This window comes from Mobula hypostoma, chromosome 18, assembly GCF_963921235.1.
Source record: "Mobula hypostoma chromosome 18, sMobHyp1.1, whole genome shotgun sequence".
Lineage (NCBI taxonomy): Eukaryota > Metazoa > Chordata > Chondrichthyes > Myliobatiformes > Myliobatidae > Mobula > Mobula hypostoma.
Window position 1 is genome coordinate 37,129,114 of NC_086114.1, and position 24,011 is coordinate 37,153,124.

Genomic DNA, 24,011 nt, shown 5'->3' on the forward strand with positions numbered 1-24,011 from the left:
GGAAAAAGTGCCAGGCAAACTGAAAGGTTTTAAGATGGATCAGTCACCTGGGCCAGATGGCCTACATCCCAGAGTTCTGAAAGAGGTTGCTGAAGAGATGGCAGATGTATTGGTTATAATCTTTCAAGAATCACATAAGTCTGACATGCTTCCAGAGGACTGGAAAATTGCAAATGTCACTCCACTCCTTAAGAAGGAAGAAAGGCAAAAGAAAGGAAATTATAGGCCAGTTAGCCTAACCTCAGTGGCTGCTAAAGTGTTGGAGTCCATTATTAAGGATAAGATTTCGGGATACTTGCAGACTAATAATAAAGTAAGTCAAAGTCAGCATGGTTTCTGTAAAGGGAAGACTTGCCTGACAAATCTATTAGAGTTCTTTGAGAAAGTAACAAATAGGGTAGATAGCGGAGAGGCAGAGGATGTCATTTACTTGGATTTTCAGAAGGCATTTGATAAAGTGCCACGTATGAGGCTGCTGGACAAGATAAAGTCCTATGGCATTACAAGATAGACACTGGCATGGATAACAGAATGGCTGACAGGCAGGAGGCAGTGAGTGGGAATAAAGGGGGCCTTTTCTGGTTGTCTGCCGGAGAATAGTGGTGTTCCACAGGGGTCAGTATTGGGACTGCTACTTTTCACATTGTCAGTGATTTAGATAAAGGAATTGATGGCTTTGTGGCAAACTTTACAGATGATACAAAGATAGGTGGAGGGGTAGGTATAGCTGAGGAAGCAATGCAATTGCAGAAAGACTTAGACAAATTGGAAGAATGGGCAAAAAAGTGGCAGATGGATTATAGTGTTGGGAAATGTATGACAATGCATTTTGGTAAAAGGAATGGAAGTGCAGACTATTATCTAAATCGGGAGAGAATTCAAACATCAGAGGTGCAAAAGGACTTAGAAGTCCTCGTCAAGACTCCCAGAAGGTGAATTTACAGGTTGAGTAGGGCACATGCAATGTTGGCATTCATTTCAAGTGGAATAGAATATAAAAACAAGGAGATAATGCTGAGGCTTTATAAGACACTAGTCAGGCTGCACTTGGACTATTGTCAACAGTTTTGGGCCCCATATCTCAGAAAGGATGCATTATCATTGGAGAGAGTCCAGAAGAGGTTCATGAGGATGATTCCAGGAATGAAGGGGTTAACATATGAGGAGTGTTTGGCAGCTTTAGTCCTGTATTCACTGGAATTTAGAAGAATGCAGGGGGATCTCATTGAAACCTACTGATGTTGAAAGGACTAGATAAGGTGGACATGAAAAGGATGTTTCCTATGATAGGGTGTCCAGAACTAGAGGACAGCGTCAAAATTGAGGGGTGACCCTTTAGAACAGAAGTAAAGAGGAATTTTTTAGCCAGAGAGTAGCGAATCTGTGAAATGCTCTGCCACAGACAGCTGTGGAGGCCAAGACTGTGGGTATATTTAAAGCAAAAATTGATAGTTTCGTGAATGGTCAGGACATCAAAGGTTTTGGCGAGAAGACCAGTCTATGGGGTTGAATGGGATCTGGGATCAGCCATGATGCAATGGCAGAGCAGAACTGATGGATTGAATGGCCTTATTCTGCTCCTATGTCTTATGGTCAATAAGAAATGCCGAAAGTCAGAAGGAGTAGGTGGAAGTTATGACAAACAGAGTAAAGTTTTACATAACCTTCAGTTCATGATGGATTGGTCAGGAAGTTTTAGAAACACATGCATCAGTTTTGCTAGGGTGGGTAGAGTTTGATCGCAGTATGTTAAGTTAGAACAGATCATCTTAGTAATAGCATCAAAGGTCCAACGTTCACCCCAGTGTAAGTTATGACACCTGGGTTATGAACACCTTGAGATTCAACCTCAGCCAGTGAGATAGATGGTAGTGGCGATCAGGACATCACATTTTTGTGGGAACCAAAGACAATGGCTTCAGTTTCCTCAATGTTTGGTTGAAAGTCCCTGCCAGGGTTACAGGGATGCTGGAATAGCATTCTGACCATCTTGAGACCCAGGGGGATTCTAGAGTAGAGCAGATGTCACCACCCCACAATGCGCTTACAGGGAATGTTCCCCACGGACAGCAAGCAGATACCAGAACTTTTTTTCCCTTATGGTTCTGACTGGTTGCTGCTTCCTATGAAGATATTGTATTAAATATTTGTCTCCAACTAGTTCCTATCAGCAGTCAAAACAATGAAATAGCCGCCCATCTTAAAGTAATCCACACCCTTCACAGCATCTTGGAAAAGCTATCAAACGAGATGGAATACCATAAGGAATGGAATGGAGCAAGGTAATGCAGCTATGCCACGTTACATAGAAACAGCTCAAGTCACAGACTGCTGCTTACACTGACCCACATTTGCTGCTCTCTACTACCAAGTTCTCACACAACCTTCAATAGATTCACCAGCCACAAACAAAAGAAAATCTGCAGACGCTGGAAATCCAAGCCACACACACAAACTGCTGGAGGAACTCAGCAGGCCAGGCAGCATCTACAGAAAAGAGTGCAGTCGACGTCTCGGCCCAAAATGTCAACTATACTCTTTTCCATAGATGCTGCTTGGACCTCTGAGTTCCTCCAGCATTTCGTGTGTTGCATAGATTCACCAGCGCAGCTTTCTCAAAGCCGTTTCTGTCCACACATGTCCCATACAATCTTAAGCAACACATATAACTAGAGGAGGGCTCTGAAGTAATAAGGTTTCATGGTAAAAGTTTCTCCTTGTCATTGAGTCTAAACCACACAACCATGCACTGGGTCTCTACTTCTGAAATTTGGATAGATTGAACTCAGTCGGCTAAGCTTTAGAAGCAGAGCACGAGAGGCACCCGGTATAGTATCGTAAGTTTCATACCAGTGGCCAGGGACACCTTCTGTCTCCTGGACTCTCTGTTAGGATCTTTCCTCTCCACAAGCAGATAGCTGCAACGAGTTGGCGAGGTTGGAATCCCCTCCCTCATCTTATCCACCCACATGTCTACTTCCACAGAGGTGTGTACGGTGCAAGATGGGCTCTGTTGGCCAGCGTCCCAGCAGCCAGACACATGTCAGGCTGGAGCTTGGAGGGAGCTGCCCGCTTGGCTAGAGACGGTTCCTGCTACATCCATGTCCCCCAGTGTCTACACAAGTGATTCCACCCACCACATCAGCTGGGCTGATGAGAGACAGCCACAAACAATCTCTTGGAGGAGATCAGCGGGACGAGAAATATCTGTTGGATGAAAGGAATTTTTCAATGTTTCTGGTCAAAATCAGGTCCATCATCAGTCAGTGAAAGAATAGACAGCCAGCAGGGTGGCTAACACCTGAGTATTAAGGAGATTGGAGGGAGAGTTTAGGATGTCAAAAGTATTTTTTTTACATAGAGATTGTTTGGTGGAGTGGTTAGCACCATCACTTTACGACACTGGCGATCACCGACAAGGGTTCTGTCTGTAAAGAGTTCGTACGCTCTCCCCGTGGCTACATGGGTTCCTCTGGGTGCTTCAGTTTCTTCCCACATTCCAAAGACATAGGGCTAGGGTTAGGAAGTGGGTACACTGTGAATACCAGCAGCATGGTGACACTGGCAGGTTGCCCCCCAGCATAATACTTGCTGATTTGATTTGTCACAAAAGACGCACTTCACTGTGTGTGTCAATCTACACGTGACAAATATAAGCAATCATCTCTTTCTATGAATGGGGTCCATTTACATTAAGCTGCAGATGAAGTTGCATAAAATAACTGAAGCATTGCTCGGAGATGTGTAGGTGTTGTGTGACAGCGGGAGCTCACAGGAACAGGCCATTTGGCCATTCATGTTTATGATGACCTTGATGCCAGTTTCACTCATCCCATCTGTGGATGTGACCCATTACCCTCCACTGACCAGATATTCGTGTGTCTGTCTAAATGTTACTGCTACACGTAGTCTAAGTGCCTCTTAAATGGTGCTATCTTATCAGAGATCATAGGAATTACAACAGTACAGCACAGTATGGGCTCATGAGTCAACAATGACCTTTTAACCTACTTCACAATCAATCTAACCCTTTCCTCCATCTTTCTTATATCCATGTGCCTATCGAAGAGTCTCTTAAATGTCCCTACTGTATCTGCCCCTACCACCATCCCCAGCAGCCTCTACTACTATCCCTGGCAGTATTCGGCCTGAAGTAAACCGTGTTCCTTTCCCTGTGCTTTGGTGTGCTAAGATATTGAGTGAGGAGGACCAAGGTAAATTGAGCATGCCCCTGCTAAGGATGACCCAAGCACTGTGACCACAGAACTGGCCTGGCCACCATGGCAGGGAAGGTGATCAAGGCCGGGCACCAAAGACAGTGATCCCTCTGGCTTCCCGCTAGAATTAGGCAGGTGAGTCACCCTCTTATTTCTGTTCAGCAGGAAAGGCTAGCCATACCCACCACCGCATCAATCACAGGCCTGACGCATCTGAGGTCAGCACATGGCCACAAATAGAAGTGCTGGCCCGGGGCTGAAAAGCTGAGATGCCCGTAATCCCGGGCACCCATGGCCCGCGCCATACTGCTCTCCCAGACCGGTTGCAGGGGACTCAGTTTACAGCACCTACTGGCAAGAAAGAGGCTTGTTAAAAAAAAACCCTCAGATCCCTTCTCAGCAGGTGGCAAAGCCCAGCAGTGAATGGCTGTCTATTTCAGGGGCCTTCAGTCACCGGTGGGGGTGGCAATGCACATGAAATGTCGCTGAGATAGGGAAGGTGCTCAGAGTAGTTTCCTCAGTGTGGAAATTCAAATACAAGAGGGCACAGGTTTACTATGAAAGGGGAAAGTGGTTTTTGCTTTATTTTACAAACTGAGGGGAAAGGAAATGTGTGAGGCAGGATATTCCATGCACAGGCAGTTAAAGCTGCCTGGGGAGATGGTAGAATTAGATACGATGGCAAAGTTTCGGAGGCATTTAGACGGGAGCATGAACAGGCAGTTGATAGAGGGAAATGGATCGTATGCAGGCTGATGGGATAGGTTAAATTGGCATCGGGGTCAGCACAAACATGGTGGGCCAAAGGCCTGTTCCTGCTCTGTATCGTTCTACATTCGATAAAACCGACCTGCACACAACACTTGCAGATCTCAAGGCAATGCATTTTTCATTTTACACTACTCCATCTGTGACTTGCCTGTAAGGGATGATTCCTGAGAAGTGTTTTACATCATGCAATTCGTTATGTACACTCATCACCGGATTCACTACTGTACACTCATCACCAGATTCAATATTGTACACTTGTCACCAGATTCACTACTGTACACTCGTCACATAGTCATAGTCATACTTTACTAATCCCGGGGGAAATTGGTTTTCGTTACAGTTGCTCCATAGATAATAAATAGTAATAGAACCATAAATAGTTAAATAGTAATATGTAAATTATGCCAGTAAATTATGAAATAAGTCCAGGACCAGCCTATCGGCTCAGGGTGTCTGACCCTCCAAGGGAGGAGTTGTAAAGTTTGATGGTCACAGGCAGAGACCAGGTTCACTATCACACATTCACTGTCAGGTTCACTAACATACACTCACAGTTGGGTTCACTATCGCACACTCACTGCCGGTTTCACTATCATACACTAACCGCCAAGTTCACTATTGCACACTCACCATCGTGTTCACTATCACACACTCACTGTCGGGTTCACTATCGCACACTCACCACCGGGTTCACTATCGCACATTCACCCTCAGATTCACTATTGTACACTCATTGTCACCTACCCCTGACCCCATACACATGGGGAAGCAGAGAATTTCCAGGCTCATACCACCTCACAATTCTCAACGTTTGGGCAAAAAGAAATTCCCTTTCCTTGCCCTTCTGCCTATAAGTTATCATTAAGTGTCCATCTCAGAATGTGAGAAGGGTTTCTGTGTCCATCACCTTTAGGCACAGAATTTCCGGACCATCTCCACCCTCTGGATAAATACGCGTATTTCTATTCCTGCTCAATGCCTTTCACCTCCCTTTCTAACGTTTCTGTTAAGACAAGGAAGCTGTTCCTGTTCACCCTGCTGTTCATTGTGATGTTTTCATAGCCGTTGATTAAATCTTCCCTCAGTTTTCCAGCCTGCCCAGTCCCTACTTCATACTGAAAATTCTTCAGTACTGCCAACATCCTCATTACACCCCTCAGGGTTTGTCACATCCCTGCAACGCTGTGATGCCCACAACTGTACATAGTTCCTCCTACTACAGCCTAACTCATGTTGTGTGCAGTTCTAGTGATGGCCTCCTTATTTGTTCTGTACTTTAGCCAATAAAGGTGGGTATCTCATATCCCAAGTCACCAGATCTACCTGCTCTGGTACCATCAGTGACCTGAGAGTATGTGACCCTGTTCTGTTCCTCCATATTGTTCAACAGCCCAGTTGTTACCTCATTTTCCCTTGCCTTGAGTTTGCCCATCAGACAATTCCAGGCGAACTTCCATCAATCCCTCGCACAATTCCTGCAACCTACCTGATCCACTGGGACTATGCTGAAGTAACACTGTTTCTTCACATGAATCTTATCAGTGCAGATGGTACATGTATTTAAAACAAGCATGAAAAGCTGGAAGCACGTGATGGATCTGCCGCCTCACAGCTTCAGTGACCAGAGTTCGACCCTGACTGGGTGTTGTCATGCAGAGTGTGTACATTCTCTGTGACGGCGTGGGTTTCCCCACGTGCTCCAGTATCCTTCCACTCCGCAACAACATGCTGGTTGGTAGGCTAATACCAAGATGCAGAGGTGGTGGTAGAAACAGATACAATCGCATATTGAAGAGGAGTTTGGGCAGACACAGGAACAGGGGACAGAGACACAGACCGTGTGCAGATTGATGTGATTATTTCAGCACAGACATGATGGGCCAAAGAGCCTGTTTCTGTGCTGTACTCTTCTATGTTCTATGGTCATGACAGTCCCACAACATTTGGATCCATGGAACCCGACCGTTAAGTCCCAGAAACAACACTAAACTGCTTTAGAAACTTGACAGAGCTAAATGTTCAGGTCAGCAGAAAAATAACACCGTGGGATTTTTCATATCCATCAGCTGATCATTTGGAGGACGGCACATCAAACTCCCTCAGAACTGCCTGGGGCATCAGTTCCAAGTCTGCAGGGTGGGATTGGAGCCCAGATTTTCAGACAGGGGCAGAAATGTCACCCACTGAGTGGCACAATCAGGAGGAACAGGTGGGCAGGACAAGTGATGTCTTACTTTACAATAATTGGAATTATGTGATCATTTTATCCAACTTAATTGTGTTAACCATCATGAAATATTTAGTATCCAGTTGGCAGAATGCATTACATTTTATCTTCTTACAACGTAAGTTATCTATCATTGCAAATATGGAAGGCAGCTGTTCCTCAACTGGCACAGTGGTATTTGTGTAAGCCCGGGGGTGGCGGGGGGAAGAGAGAGACAGAGTGAGAGAGTGAGAGAGAGGCGGAGAGGGGGAGAGAGAGAGGGGGGAGGGAGAGGGGGAGAGAGGGGAGGGGAGAGAGGGAGAGAGAGAGGAGGGGAGAGAGGAGGGGAGAGAGGAGGGGGGAGAGAGGGGGAGAGAGGAGGGGGGAGAGGAGGGGGGAGAGAGGGGGAGAGAGGGGGAGAGAGGGGGAGAGAGGGGGAGAGAGAGAGGGGGAGGGAGAGGGGGAGAGAGAGGGAGAGAGAGAGGAGGGGAGAGAGGAGGGGAGAGAGGAGGGGAGAGAGAAGGGGAGAGAGAAGGGGAGAGAGAAGGGGAGAGAGAAGGGGAGAGAAGGGGAGAGAAGGGGAGAGAAGGGGAGAGAGGGGGAGAGAGGGGGAGAGAGAGGGGAGGGGGAGAGAAGAGAGACAGAGAAATACAGAGATAGACAGAGAGAGAGAGTGCTTGTGTTGAAAGTACAAGTAAAAACAAAAAAAATAAAACTAAAGGTACACAAGAGATGCTCCTTAGGACAAGACACAGAAGGGAACATTTACCTATATGTTAAATCATGCATGTCTGAGCCATCAATAAAGGGCCAAACTTTGGCTTTGTGGTATCAGTCAAAAATAGGCACAGCATCAGTGAGAGATTTTGTGTTCCTCATTCTTCTGTGTCTGCTGCCACATGTCCATCTGTTATTCTCCCTCATTGTTATCCAGTCAACAACTGGCAACAGATTTGACCACCTTAACTTGGCAGCAGAGCTGGATCTATTCCCACATCCCAGTCACAATGAGAACAGAGGTTTACAGATTCTCTTCTGTACCCCCATCTTCACCTCTCGCAACTCCCAGCTGTATTTCTCAGCCCTCCCATTTCTGATCCACATCCCAACCCCCAGTGACCTCATCAGAGAACACATTAGGTTTCATCCATAACTGAAAACACCCACCTGATTTGTTCCCAATCCATCATGTTTTCACTGAATGAGTGCAGAACTTCGTCCAACCAAAACTTATAATTACCAATGCATTCATCTTTGGTTCCTCACACAAGCTCCGCTCCCTGGTTGTTGATTCCATCCCATCTGTACAATGTCTAAGACCATTTGTAATCTTGGAATCGTATCTGGTCACACTGATAGTGATCTCATCACTAAACCACCAGCTTCCATCACCATAACCTTATCCACCTGGGAATCCCTCTTTCTTACCTTGATTTGATCATTATAGAGCTCATTCAGCCGCCATCCCACTGACCTGAGCTATTCCAACCTGTCTGAATCCCATCTCATGGCCCCCAACTCATACTGACTGGCCCACAATGGCTCCCATCCAGGCAATGCTCTCACTCTTCTTAAATCTCCTCACTCCTTCCAACACCGTGACCTCCTCCAGTGTCACAACCTTCAAGATTGCTGCCCTCCAATTTCCTCCGCACATTCACCTCTTCACCACTGGCACCTTCGTCTTCAGCTGCCCAATCCCTCCCTGCCATGACACCTTAAACTGTCTCATGTCCATTGTTAATCATGAGCCACTTCCCTACATTAGGGTGTTTTTTCATTGGCAACCTGTGATATGAAAATAAAAGACCCACAAAAATGTACAAATGGGGAAAAAAGCTTTATTTTTTCAAATTAAAGATTATATGTACACAACTTCAACTTTCTCCAAACACAGCACACTCCATGAAGAATGCATCATGTGGAGCAGAGTCACAGGCCCTGCAACCAACTCAATCAACCCAAGTGACTGAGTCCAATTGGCCCAATCTCTCTTAACCTTCCCCATTCTTATACCTGTTGAAGTGTTTTCTTAAATGCTATTACACCAGTGGTTAGGGTAACGCTATTCCAGCACCAGTGGTTAGTGTAACGCTATTACACCAGTGGTTGATGTAACGTTAGTACACTAAAGGTTACCACAATGCTATTCCAGCACCAGCGATTAGTGTAACGCTATTACACCAGCGGTTACTGTAACGCTATTACACCAGCAGTTAGTGTAATGCTATTACACTAAAGGTTACCACAATGCTATTCCAGCACCAGCGGTTAGTGTAACGCTATTACACCAGTGGTTAGTGTAACGCTATTACACTAAGATTGGGGTTCGGTTCCCACTGCTGCCTGTAAGGCATTTGAGCATTCTCCCTGTGACTGCATGAGTTTGCTTCCACATTCCAAAGATGTATGGTTAGGGTTAATGAGTTGTGGACATGCTCCATCAGAGCATGACAACACTTGAAGGCCGCCCAGCAGAATCCTTGCTGATTTGATTTGATGCAAGTGACATACAGGTATTTCACTTTATGGTTGGATGTAAATGTGTGAAATAATTAATCTTATTTTATATTATCACTGCAGGAGTTTCCCTTAACAATTTATCCTGTCCAGGTCACCAAGGAACACTGATTAATCCACAACATTGGTCTGATCCCTGACTCTTCAACCCTGAGGGAAGGGCATTCAGAACATGAAGCACATACCTTGCCTGACATACCCACTAAACGGACACAGTTTCTCCAATTGCATGTCGCCACCCTGCTCCTGCAATCTGCTGGAGACAAGCAAGCAAGTGTCTGGGAGCTTATCACAATCTGAAAAATTCCACATCAATTCTGTCTACTGAGAACACTTCACTCTCCCGTGACATATTATCCAGTGGAGCATGTGGTGATATTTCTGCTTCCATATCTCAATAACCTTAAATCTCTGAGCCACAAGCTCATCAGCTGCTGAGAAAGGAATGAGTCTGCATGATGTGTACGGCTTCTGGGGATGGTCTAGTTTTCAGTCCTCCTGTGCTGGGCCAATGACCTTCCAGCTTGCTAACTTTACAATGATATCCGTGGCCCTGAAACTACCATTTATGTTCAATGCAACAGTGGGTTCTGTGCCCTCCTCCTTCAAATAAAAAGCAGCACATATCCTTATGCTGTTTTGGATTTTCAGCATCTGCAGAATTTCTTGTGTTTATGTTAGCAGTCATTCCTGTCCATTCCTCATGCCTGCTGTCTCCTGACAAGACGAAGTACAAAGGTTCAGAGCTGCCATGTTCAGTCAGAGTGGGACATAATTCTTTCCCTTAATTTGTTCCTATTCGTGTGCAACAATAAGTACAGAACCAGGAATGGTTATCCTCCCCCCCCCCACCCCGACCGGGAATGGTTATCCTCACTCCCTCCCCCCCACCCCCCCCACCCCAACCGGGGATGGTTATCCTCACATGCCCTCCCACCAACCCTTGAAATCATCTGCTGGCTATAAGCACAGTCAGGAAAAGTTCGATCATTCCTCCACCACCAGCAAACCTAAAACCCATTGAAGAACCTCTCCAGAAACACCAGTGAACATCACCTTGTGAAATCTGTAGACAATTAAACCTCAGCAGCGAGGAGGTAAAATGAAGAATGAAATTAGTTCCTCTGAACATCAGAGTTATCTCCATTCTATCGTTATTGAAACTACTTGCTCTCCCAATCCCAGTCCATCCCATTCCTGACCTTGCCCATCACAGGTCCCTGTCCCCCAACACATCAAAAGCTGTGCCCAAGGAGAGTTTCTCCCACAATCAGCCCCTCATCCCCACTAACATCCCACATCCCCCAATCCTCTGACACTGCCTCTTGTACCCTCCCAACTCCCAGCACTTTGTGAGTGAGAGTTAGTCCATTTCAACACTCCTTTGAAATGCTTTAGGTTACTTCTTTGTTTTGGATACAACTTGTGGAATTGAAGTACTAGTTACTGACATAGATGTGTCAGCCAAATTATAAACAGGGTTTAAAGGTGACCTTGCAACCTTCCTGATCTTGCCACCTATCTCATAAATCCACTCCTAATGCCTCACGATCACATAACAGACACTTCAGTACGTATTAATAGACAATTTTTCAGCAAGAAAATGAAAAGGGCACAGCCATTCATTTTACACACAATGACTGTCCTGCTGTGCCCCACAAGGGATTAGGGATCCCATCTGTCCCATCAGTGGAACATGGCATGACATCAGCAAGCTACAAATTCCCCTTTTGTTCTTGACAGTGACCTAGATCAAACAGCTGACAGGAATTCTCAGTTTACTGGTTCAGTGTATCAGAGAACACTAGCATAAGGTATATGTCAGTGATTTATTGTTACCAAGAACTTCAAGTGTCAACTAAGCAATTACATAGAGGTAGAGAGAGTCTTCTGTCTCCAAATCTTGTGCATTCTCAGCAATAAACGAATATTTATTCCTACAACATCTTAACTTCCCTCCCCTTTCACTCACACCCTCTCCCAGCCCTGGAGTTTCCTACAACTCAGTGGTAGTTTTTGTTGAACTGCAGATCATGGTCTCTGGGGGCTTGCTATTGATGGGTGTTGGGGGCTGATGCTTCCTGCTAGAACAAGTGCGGGGGGGAGGATTGATGCTTTGCTGCAGCTTGTGTGTGGAAAGGGTGTGGGGGTTTTAGGGTTCTAACATTCTTTTGTCATTTATTCTTTAGAGTTTTCTTCTGTTTCATGGATGTCTGCGAAGAGTAAGAATTTCAGGTTGTATACTGTATACATTCTCTGATATTGAATGGAACCACTGAACCACTGAAATGTCTTCTAAAGTTCTGACCAAGCACAATTTTGAAAGTTTATTCTTTTCCTGGATATCATCAGAAACACAAACACAACCACGATTCTTTTAAATTCACACTGGGCGCTGGTGCGCACAGAAAACTAATGTGATGCTATAATTAGTCTTGGGAATTTTGCTAATTATTTGCAATCACAGAAAAGCAACATTTTACTACTTGTAAGATGTTCAGCCTCCAAGTCCTGAAAGAGCCATTGTCACAAACTAGGGTGGGTAGAACCCATGACTTTGACAGGCAAGTTCATGTTTGGTCAGAGAAGATGAAGAGTCAGTGAGGGAAATCCAGTCGGCTGAAGACTCTTCTGCCAACCTTCAGGGAAAGGATGAGGCAGAGAAAAGGTCAGACAAAGCAACAGGAAATTGGGGGAACTGAATATTGGATTGAATTAGGTCACAACTAAATGGCAAGGCAGGACCATGGAAAGATCTGAAGGCAAACCTTTTAAGAATAGGCCACTCAGAGTCAGTGTCAACACTCGGGGATTGGAGTGAAGGATATGATAGAGCAGCTAATGTGAACAACAGAGTTTTAGACAATTTAGGGTGTGGATAATGGTTAGAAACTGACAGACAGATCAGTTGAGAAGATGCTATGGAGTATAATGATAAAGCAGTGTAGGTAATAGTGAACAGGTGGGAATAAGCTGCTTTTGTACAGATGAAGTTGTTGGACCTGACCCAAACACAAGACTGAAACTGTCAGAAAATAGAAGCAGAAGTGGGCTCTTCAACCATTAAGTCTTAATAACTGCTCAATGCAATTACATCTGAGCTTCCATCTCCTCAATTACATGTTACTGCTCTGTCCACTTTGCCCTTTGTGTGCTGAAATCTATCTCCTTCATCAACACATCTAGCAACTTGGTGAGCCAAGGTAAACATCAGAGCTAAACACAAAGGAGCAGAATGTGATAGAGGCCCAAGGGCCACTCAGTTGGAAAAATCTAGCACTCATTTATCCACAACACTTGTTCAACAACTGGAATTCTCCATTTTACTGGAGGCTGGGATTGAGGTATCAGAAACTACTTTCTTGAATCAATGCTCTCAACAGGAACCTTACCAAATACAGTAGATTCTGGTTAATTAAGCCATTGGTTAATTGGAGCAGCTGCTTATTTGGGGCAATCTTAAAGACCAAAAATGAAAATTACCAGGATTCTCTTCGTTTATTTGGGACACTACGATGCTAATTGGGGCAGGAACCTGTCACTGAACAGGTTTTAACTAGAGTCACTCACGTACATTTGTGTGGTTGTTATACGTTATACCGTGTTTAAGAGTAATTTTTAAATAGCCTCAGCTGTGTGCGTATGTGTTCAAAAAGCATCGTTTTGTCACTGATAGCTGGTGAGAGATAAGCAGCAAGTCAATTCAGAACTGTTTTGTTCACTGCGATTTCAAGGATTCAGGCTTGGAAATGCCAGAAAAGTAAATGAGATGATTTCACTACTTCAAAGTAGGAACTAGAAGAATTTGAAGGTATCAACAATAATCTTGAATGTTACAATGAATATGAAGATTTAGAGGATGCACTGTATGAAGTCAGTCTGCACTTGGTGGCTGCGCTGACTTTGTTCGTTATGTACACTGGATGAATTACTCATCAATAACTATTAGGAACTGATACACAGTTTTATAGTACAGTAGTGCTATTGGTAGTGTTCTAATTTGTTCTGCATTTCATTTAAATATATACTTTGTTACTTAGTTTGTCTTTTTTATACTATTTCCATGAAACTTCAGTTAATTGTGGCAGCTGCTTAATTGGGCCAAAATGTACTGGTCCCAATGTGTCCCAATTAACTGGAATACACTGTATTCAATCTCAGCCTGATACTCTAAATAAATTATCCGCAGTAACAGTGGATCTCCTGGGGCTGACAGGCAAGGTTTACAGGGATACAAGTCAAATGCATGTAAATGGGGAGAGCTTACATCAGCACTGATACACCAGGACGAAGAAACCACTTCTACTGTATAACTCTGTAACTCTGACTTGGTTGTATTAGGATGATTACTGTCTCGCTACCGGCCACGTAGATAACCAAAGTTAAACAACCTGCCCTCATATTCAACCAAAATAGGTTAATAACTTAAGTGCCTGTTTTAAAAATACTGCCCGGCTTCAAAGCCACTTTGTGCAGGTTTGATTAAGATGCAATTAGTTGGCCTTTGACCAGTGAAAGATAGACAGGGTCAGTTTCTCCCTTTTTTTTGGTTGGCCCGTTGTTTCAGAGCCAGCCAAGACCGAACCAACTTCAAGACAGGTGTACACGCCAGCACTGCCATCATTATTTCTATTTCTGGAGTCGGCCATAAGTCTGTTGTGTTCTTGCAGGAAGTACCAAAACTAAGGCACTCAGCTTTGAGTGACAAATACAAAGTAATGCTGATTTACAAGATAACATATTATATATGTATACCATGATTGAGCAACTTTCCGGACATGAAATACTTTTCAGAAAATAAAGAAATATTAACAATTTTCAGATATTGCTTTACTATAATAAACAGAATTACCACATTAAGTTCTCACAGGCAGTGATAAATATGACACAACAGTTGTACGTTAAATGTTCAAAGCAAATAAGAAAACAAGTGTTTGAAAGTCTAGTCATTATCATTGACCAATTTCCAAATTATTTCAAAGGGTAGGTAATGGAGTGTCCCGAGGACAGAAGTTAGTTGGAATTGGGCTATTGCTGATCTCTTGGGTTTAGTCCTCAACCGATGAAGACATTGCAAGTGGTTAAGAACTTTTTTGTTACACATTATTCTGGTGAGCATTGTGTTGTTAGCTGTGGAATACAGATCACCATGGAGGGTTGTTAAACCATCTCAATCCCTACTTAAACATCAATTTACCATTGTTCAAACCCACAGAGTCTCAGCATGGATCAAAAGAATAAAAAACAGAAACAGAAGTACATCATTTGGTCCGTCATATCATAATATCAAAAAAACAATTCATCACCAGCTCAGTGTGATCTGAGCCTCCATCACCCCCTCAGGTAGGAATTCTCACCTCAGTCCTGAATGGAGATGCTTTATTTTGATACTAAGTTATGCCAACGGTCCTTCTCGCCAAGGATAACATCAATTCCTTATCCACACTGTGAAGCTCTTTTAAGAATGGTTTACTTTTCAATAAGATCACCTCTCACTTTTCTGAAAAGCATAGGCCCTCATCTACTTAATCTCTTCTCACTGATCCAGTCCAGCATCCCACGTACCAATACGGTGCAGGTTCTCCACACCTCCAAATATATACATCTGATGTATGCCAAACAGTACTCCATATGCTATCTCACCCAGGGCCCTGTACCATTGCAGCAAGAGGCCTTCATCTTTTAAAATTCCTCTTGCAATAAAGGTCAACTTACTGTTTGCCTTCCTAATTGCTTACTGTTTCTGCTTGTTAACCTCCAGTGGTTTATGTGTGAGTTCACTCAAGTTGCCCTGAGCACTGACCCTTTTCTATCTCTCCCCATTTAAAAATATCCCATCCTTCTATTTTTCCAGTTATAGATGACCTCACATTTTCCCACATCGTATCTCTTTTTCCATGTCCTTACTCACTTAATTGTCCTCCCCATATGCCCCTAAAGTTGTTGTGCATTCTTCTCATAGTCCACATGGTGAAGGAACATTGTGTCATTGAGAAACATTGGCAGAGTACTGTTAATCCCTTCAATCAACATATTGATATAGGTTGTAAGCAGCCAGAGCCCCTGCACTGATCCCTGCAGCTCCCCACCAATCACAGCCTCCTGATCCAAAAACAAACCCTTTATTTCTACTCTGTTTTCTATCTATAAACTAAACTTCGATCCCGGCTATTACAGAACACCCAATACTGTATACTCAAATCTTGTTTCATAATCTCCCTAGTAGTATGTTATTGAAGGCCAAATATATCACACGAACTGTTGGCCTTGCCTATTCTTCTAATTACAGTTCTGACAAAACTGCACAACAACGATTCTAAGAGAATTGTTGCAATTTTAAAGGCAAAGGGTGGTGACAATAAATATTGATCTGATTTAGTTTTTTTAACTGTTTACTGCTTTTTGTAGTAATTTTGTTGATACCTAGAGACTTTACGTTTCATTATTTCTGAAGGAATCTTCACTTTACAGATTTTTTTTTTACATATGCTGAAGACTTTTTGTGGAATTTTATTTGGTATCTTTCAACCTAGTGTTTTGGAAGCTGACCACAAATATCTCCTTAGGATATAGGTCATCAGGTCCTGGAGATCAACAGCCATTTGCTCCATTAATCTCTCAACTACTAGCTCTTTACTAGTGCTTTGAACACTATTTTTCTTTGACTTGGAGTCCTGCATTACTTTCTGTAAATTTTCTCTGTATTCTTCCATGAATTTAGTTTCGCTGCCGTTTCTTATTCCCAAATATAATTTCTGTTGTCTCAGTCTATAAGGATCCACATTAACTTTCCCTAATGTATTTCTCATCACATAGAGTAAAACTAATAATCCATGCGCCCTGTTACTCACTCTTAAGACTAGTATGTTCACTGTGGAGTTTATTATTCTGTGCAGCATCTAAAAAGTGACTTAAAATTGTGTTGAGATGGAAGTAACATACAATAGTTCAGAAAATCTGACAGACTAACACACTATAGTGCCAGATTAATGGAAATTTACGATAGTTACAGAAACTCTTACTATCTGTTTTTAAGTCCCTTGGTAGGTTACACTCACATTCTACTTGTCTCTTCCTGTTTCCCTTCTGATGTCGAGACACCTCACTTAGTTCTCTGCCCAGGTTAAGGGTCTTGACCTGTAACTTGGATTGCCCACTTCTCTCTACAGATGCTGCCTGACCTATTGAGTTCCTCCAGTGCATTGTTTGTGGATCATCTCATGAATTCAGGCTGTCTGCTTCTTTTTTGAAAACAGTAGAAGACTTTTACTTTTGATCTAATAGTACTTTTAATTTCTCTTGGTAACTATGGGTGGAAAACTTTGCCTTTTTGCCAAATTACTTGCAAACCATAAAATAATTATTTAAATTTAGCCACTGCTGTCCTACTGTCATCCTTTCAAAGGCAGTTTTCCAATCCACCCTGCCTGTTCACAATTCATGGTTGTGTATTAAGACAAATAAAATTATTTACAATCTTAAGATAAAATCCTAACATAAAATGATCGGTGTTCCCTATCAAAAAGGCCTCAGGAAACTTAATAACTGAAACAGGAAAAAAGTGAGTTTACAGCTACAGCAAGCAATTTGGAAGCCAACTAAATGTTGGGCATTTATTATTTGAGATACAGCCCTTCCAGCCACATCGCCCAGCAATGCACCGATTTACCTCTAGCCTAATCAAGGTACAATTTACAGCACTTGGGGCTGCTTGTATTGTAGGGAGTGTGGAGAACGTTGACTAGTTTGATTCCTGGGAAGAAAGGGTTCATGGTGAAAGATTCACCTAGTTGGGCCAATGCTCAAGGCAGATAAGGATAAGAGGAATTCTTTTTGAAATATGAATGATTCTGGGGTGGAATAAGGTAACCTACAGCTATCTGGTTTGCCAGAAAATGACACCAATGTCAAAGATGACGCCATTTAGAAAGGGAAATACATCCAATCCTTTCATAATATTTATCACCTTTCAAATATCTCTGACATTTCCTCATGACATGGGTGTGGTGGGGACGGTGGGTGGATCTATACGAGAGGTTATAGAATTTGGGAGCATCCGTTTGAAAGTAAGAGGTAGCCCATTTCATATGGAGTGGGGAAATTTCTTCCCTCATGGGGCTGTGAATTTCTGAAATTTTCTATCCTAGAGAGCTGTGGAGGCAATGTCAGTAAATATATTCAGAGAGGAGACTGAATATTTGAAAAAGGGAGACAAGAGGGAGAGGGAGAGAGTGGCAAAGCCATCACTGGATCACCAGAATCTTATTAAATGTTGAAGCAGGTTCACAGCGATGAACGTTTCCTCTCCTGCTTCTTGGGTTCTTCTAAACACCTAAAATACTCAAGCATCAACTGACCAACTCATCTTTGGTCAAGTTCAGGTCAGGAATGCCTTCCAAACAGACCAACTTTATTGTTTTTACACAATTCTTTCCATCTGGATTTGGTAGCTGAGCTGCACTTTCAGTCTACGGTTTTAACGGTGGCTGAAAGTCAGTGCCTGTGCTTCAGACTTAGCAGAATTAATCTCAGGGTTGAAGCATGGAATCTGAATTAGAGAACAGTGTTCAATTTTTCAATCTAATCAAGACTTTCGAACATTGTGGGGACCTTTCCTGAATTATTTTAAAAACCTTTGATTTGCTGTTAAAGCACAAATGATGACTAACAATCTTTTTCCTTTTTTTTCTATTAATCAGCTTCTGCCTTGGTAGTAGGTTAGATATTTTTTAATATAATAAAATTATTATTTTTCAATATTACGAACTAATTGACTTGTACGAATATAGGGTAAGGAGTTTTTATATGCAATTTAGCTTGATGTATTGACATATATTTTTTTCCTGTACTCTGTATTCAGACACACACACACATATAAATTAATAATAATAAAAATATTGAAAGAGAAAGAACAGAAGAGCAGTTTATGGAAGTGTCGGATTTCAAGAGATTCATGTTGGATGGATATATGTTTATCACTCACTAAAGTAAAGAATGCCAGTGTGGAGTATCACTGCCGACATGTAATGGGGAAACCATCTGTCCAGACTTGCTGACTGCTGCAGGATATTCATTCGAATATCATTTTGAGAGACGGGCTCAGAATTGTCCAAGGTTAGGAGGAATTCTACCTAGCTCCCCAATCTGCCTCTGAAGTAGCTTCATCATCAGGACACTCCACCATCCATGGGACTTTACAAAATAATGGTTCGAAAGTATTTGCTGCATTGCATGTTGTTCTGGTCTATAGGATGGATGTGGTTGCATTGGAGGGAGTGAAGAGGAGATTCACCAAGATGTTGCCAAGATTAAAGGACATCAGTTAAGGGGAGAAATTGCACAGGCTGGGCCTGTTTTCCCTGGAACAAAGGGGTCATCAGATAGAGGTATATAAATATTTTAAAAGAACGATAATTAAGCTAGATAGAATCTTTTCCCCATGGTAGGGGCATCAAAAACAAGAGGAACACACAAAATACCTGGAGGAACTCAGCAGGTCAGGCAGCACCTATAGAGGGGAATAAATAGTTGATGTTTTGTGCCGAGACCCTTCAAAGATCAAAGTGAGGGATGGGTTTTAAAGTGGATCCTCTGTTTTACACCTTGAGTGGTTGAAACTCTGTCAGAAGAGGTGGTGGAATCAGATCACTACACTTAGGAGATAATTAAATAGGCAAGGCATTGGGGGGCATGCAGGTAAATGGGATGAGTGCAGATGGGTGAGAAGATGGCATAGGTCCATTTTTATGCTGTACAATCCTATGAAACCTCAGGTTAGGTGATGAGAGATTGCAAATGTCAGTAACAGAGGCCAACATACTGCTCTTTTCAGAACTGGGAAAGAGTAACTCTATCTCCAGCCACGGAAGGAGACACTGTCTGCCTGATTTGCAAACCTGAATTCTCTGTATTCAAAAGAGTTAGACATTTCACAACAAACGAAATCCTGAGCAAATCCAAGATGCCCAAATCCAACGGCGCCTTCAGAACAGCCGAAATGAAATGTGACTTTTCTAAGCCAGCAGGAACAAGGGCAACACCAGTTCACAGACAGAGAGGAGAAGGCAGCAGGAGACATGAACTTACTCTGGAAATGGTCAGAGGCATGTTGAAATCCTTTCCTCCCTGCAGCCTGAAGCCCCAAGGAGCAGGGCCAGTAAGAGACACATTGTACGCTGACATCTTTTGCTCTCCCACCAGCCACTGACGCCGTTACTGGGAAAGACCTTTAGGGGTGGGACAGCGAGGGAAGAAACAGAAAAAAAAGATGGTGAACAAAAATTAATTTAAAAAGAATACCCAAAATGACTGAGTTGCCCAGTGAAAGAGATTGGAGTGCCACCCAAGAATAGAAACAAGTGATCTGGCAGGAACAGACCACAGGCAGAGTAAGCCATATATGGACGGTAACACAACACCCAATATGCCAGGATTGTATGACTCACATCACCAATATAGGACAGATTTTTCTAGGCTCCCCAAACCTATTCAGAAATCTTGCAAATGGAAAATAATCATAATTGACACCAAAAGGCTGCAGAATCTTATGAATTGGCATTGAATTTGGTAACAGTTTTTGTAAATAAGATATTTCAATGCGAAATAAAGACAAGTTATTTTCAAAATAATTACGTGTTTGTTAATGGGATGTAATATTTGCTTGTTACAGTTTTATACATTTCTTAGTTGCAAGCAAGGTTTTTAATTTTGAAAATCCCGCCAAATAACAACAGGAGTTTCCTCCTATAACTGTATTTCACCAGCTACAGCGGGGTTGAACAGCCAAACGTCCCAACTACTGCACAGGTACAATCGCTCTTTGGTCGCTGTCCATCCCCACATCAGAGCGTGGAAATAGCCGAATTATCCACTAAAATAAAAATCCATGCTATCGATATCAGAACTACCTCGCGGCAGGTGGGACGCACTGGCAAATAATAACTTTTAAAACCCTGGCACATCACAAGTTTATAAAATGCACCAATTTCCTGATTGCTTGGGATGGGGGGATGCTTGTGACAGTTTTAATTTCAGCAACAAAACGTCGAAGAAGCCGCCGGCGCGAGCGTGCACAACACGCGCTGGAAGTTTGCGATGGGATTAAAGAATTGCGGTATAGAGCTGGGACACTAAATTTGGAAGCAAGAGCAGCGTTAAACAGGTGCAATCGTCCTAAAGCGCTGTCCCTTTTTACTATTTTCAAAACCGTTTTGTTTTCTGTTATTAAACGACCAGCCATTACCACAACCCGTCACCCTGACACCGTCTCCGCAGCAAATCACTAGGCAAGTCGATCGGGGAGCAATTGTTCCTTAGTGCTGCATGCAAAATGCAAACGCATCGCTGGGCACGAAAGCTGGCGCTCCAAACAGAAAGAAAAGGCATCGGAAGAGTAGAAAAGCAAAGGGGTGTTTTCCATACCCTGTCCCTGGTTGCTCGCCTTCGTCTCCAGAAGCGAAGCTGCCGAGTGTCAGTAAGCGCATTTATCGGCTCGGAGCCCCGGGGATGACGTCAGCTGACGGGCACTGACAGCCGGCCGCGCGGCCTGTCCCCGGGTAGTGCCGCTGGACGCGGGCAAGCGCCGGCTCCGGCCGCGCTCAGGTGTTCCGGCAAACCCTGCCTGCGGCGCTGTAGAGTTTTTATAATTGTTTTAAATTCCACGTTAGTGCAAAGTTGCGATTCGAAGGTCCTGAAATCTTTGATTAACAATATCGAACATAGGACCATACTTTATACCCTTCGGCCCACGATGTCGTGCTGACCTATGTAAACCTACAATTAAATATATTCCTTCAAAGAGTTCTTCCAAGATTAGCTATATTTGTTACATGTACATTGAAACATACAGTGAAATGCGCCGTTTGCGTCAATGACGAGCACAGTCCGCGGATGTGTTGGGGCAGCCTGCAAATGTCGCCATGCTTCCAGCACCAACGTAGAATGCCCACAACTTACTAACCCATGCATTGGGAGGAAAGCGGAGTGCATACTCCTTACACATGATGGCTGGAATTGAAGTCCCCCCTACCCCTCATCACTGGCACTGTAAGTTGTTATACTGCTGACCCCACCTTTCCTTCCTACACAGCCCATAACACTCCATTTTCTTGCAATCATATGCATTGCGAAGGGTCTCTTAAATGTACCTAATGTACTAGTGCGATCACTCGAGTTGAGCATGATGTTCTTCTAAGGAGTTGTCTATTAATGGGTCCTCAAGTGGCCTTAGAGGCCAGTCTGGGATCCAGATATTCTTGTGCAGTGGAGGCATGAGTAGATGGTGGTTACGGTTAGTGGTTGGGTCTTTTGGTTGTTCAGTCTCTCCTTTTGCAGCTGGTGTTCATTTTCTGTGGCACAGCAGAGGTCACTCCCATGTAGCGCAGCTCCCCCTTGAACAGATTTCTTCCAGGTGAGAACAATGTCTTCTCAGTTTTTAGATGTAATGTTGAATTTCTCCAGGATTATTTTGATGTTATCTCTGAAGTGTTTCCTTTGCCTACCAGGGGCTTGCTGATCTTCCTTCAAGTGGGAGTGAAGGATCTGTTAGAGATACGAGTTATGCATCTGGATAACATGTCCTATCCATTGCAGTTGGAGTTGCTTTATTGTGGTGGCCTCCTCCAGTACACTGGTGTTAGTGCATCTGTCCTTCCAGCTGATCCTCAAAATCTTTTGTAAGGATTTTTGGTGTTACTGTTCTAGGGCTTTCAGGTGCCCACTGTAGGTGCTCCTGTCATGGTCCGGTCCGTGAAGTCCGCGTTCTGGTTCACGGTCCAGTCCGTGGACTCCGGACTCCGGGTCTTCTGGCTGTCCCTTGTTTCAGTTGGGCTTAATCATAGGCACCTGATGCTCGTCTTGGGGCTGGGAATATAAGTGGACCTGGGTTCGTGTGTGGGTGCTGGTTTGTCTCATCAGTATCCCGTCCTTGCCTCTGTGGGGTAAGTCAGGCTGTCTTTGCTGTTACCCTGCAGTTGGATCTGTTCCTTCCTGCCCTTGCGTCCATTGGGTAAGCCAGGCTGTCTTTGCTGCTACCCTGAGAATGGACTGTTCCCTTCCCCTTCCTTCTGGAGCCTTGCCTGCAACCTTGTCAAGTTCAACCACTGGAGCGAGACCGAAGCCTTGCTGTGTCAAGTTAAGGAACTGTCTATTGTTGAGTTGGAACTGTCTCTGTGTCCATGCCTTCGCTAAGTAGGTCTGGCTGTTTGCCGCTACTTAGTGTTGACAACTGTCTTTGTGTTCACGCCTTCGCTAGGTAGGTCCGGCCATTTGCCGCTACCTAGTGTTGGGAACCGTTTCGTCGTGTTCAGCATTCTGTGTATGAGTGCCGGTCCTATGTCCTGTTCCCAAGGAGGGGTCCCAGCTCTGTGTTCCATGCCCCTGTGTTCCTGTCTCTCAAGTCCAAGGTTCCGTGTTCCCGTGCTCTAGACCAAGGCTCTGTATTCCTGTCCTCCCCAAGACCAAGGCTCTGTGTTCTGCGTTCCTGTCGTCCCAGGTCCAAGGTTCCGAGGTTCCTGTCGTCCCAAGTCCAAGGTTCCGAGGTTCCTGTCGTCCCAATTCCAAGGCTTAGCTGTTCCTGAGTACCAAGTCAAGGCTTCGTGTTCTCGTCCTGTCCATGTGCTTCGTCCTGTGCTGGAGTTCCCGCGTCCTGTACTGGAGTTCTCTCATCTTGCCCAGGAATCTCTCGTTCTGTCCTGTAGCCTCACCTAGTCCTGTCTTCCAAGACCACGTCATGTCTTCGCCTAGTTCGAGCCCGAGTCGAGACCCAAGTTCTGGGTCCTTGTCCAGTCTCTGGCTCAGAGTCTGAACCCAAGCCTCGTCATGTCCTCGCTTTGAAGAACCTAAGCCATGAAGAACCCAAGCTATGTCTAGTCCTGTAGCCACATCATGTCCTCGCCTAGTTCCGGGGTCAGAGCCCAAGTCAAGACCCAGGTTCCGGGTCCTTGTCCAGTCTCTGGCTCGGAGTCCAAACCCAGGCTCCGAGTTCCCAGTTCCTTGTCCTGGTCCCGCTTGCCTAGCCAATGTCCTAGCCCAAGTCTGTGTTCTTGTCCCTGCTCCCTAGTCAAGTCCTGTTCCTAGTACTTCAGTGTCTGTGTCTTGTATTTGGGTCCGCCAACAATGCCCCCCTTATGACAACTCCATGATTCCGCTCCATATAGTAATGTAAGAAAGATGGCTGCTCTATAGACCAAAAATTTTGTTGAGATCTGTAGCTCACGGTCTTCAAAGCCTCTTTTCCTTAGTTTTGCTGAGGTTTCATTAGCACTACTCGGGCAGTTGTTGATCTCTGAGTCATTGTC

At 44.0% G+C, this 24,011-nt stretch overlaps 1 protein-coding gene across 1 annotated transcript in view; it reads right to left on the bottom strand.

Moving 5' to 3' along the window:
- ldb3a (LIM domain binding 3a) overlaps positions 1-21,288 on the bottom strand; it is a 179,264-nt gene extending 157,976 nt beyond the window's left edge. Inside the window, exons 1-2 of the mRNA XM_063070731.1 lie at positions 21,136-21,288; positions 19,801-19,940 (exon numbers count right to left, since the gene is read on the bottom strand). Coding sequence (XP_062926801.1) covers positions 19,801-19,896 — 96 coding nt within the window. The 5' untranslated portion in view covers positions 19,897-19,940; positions 21,136-21,288. The remainder of the gene's footprint in view (positions 1-19,800; positions 19,941-21,135) is intronic.
- Between the last annotated feature and the right edge of the window lie 2,723 nt (positions 21,289-24,011).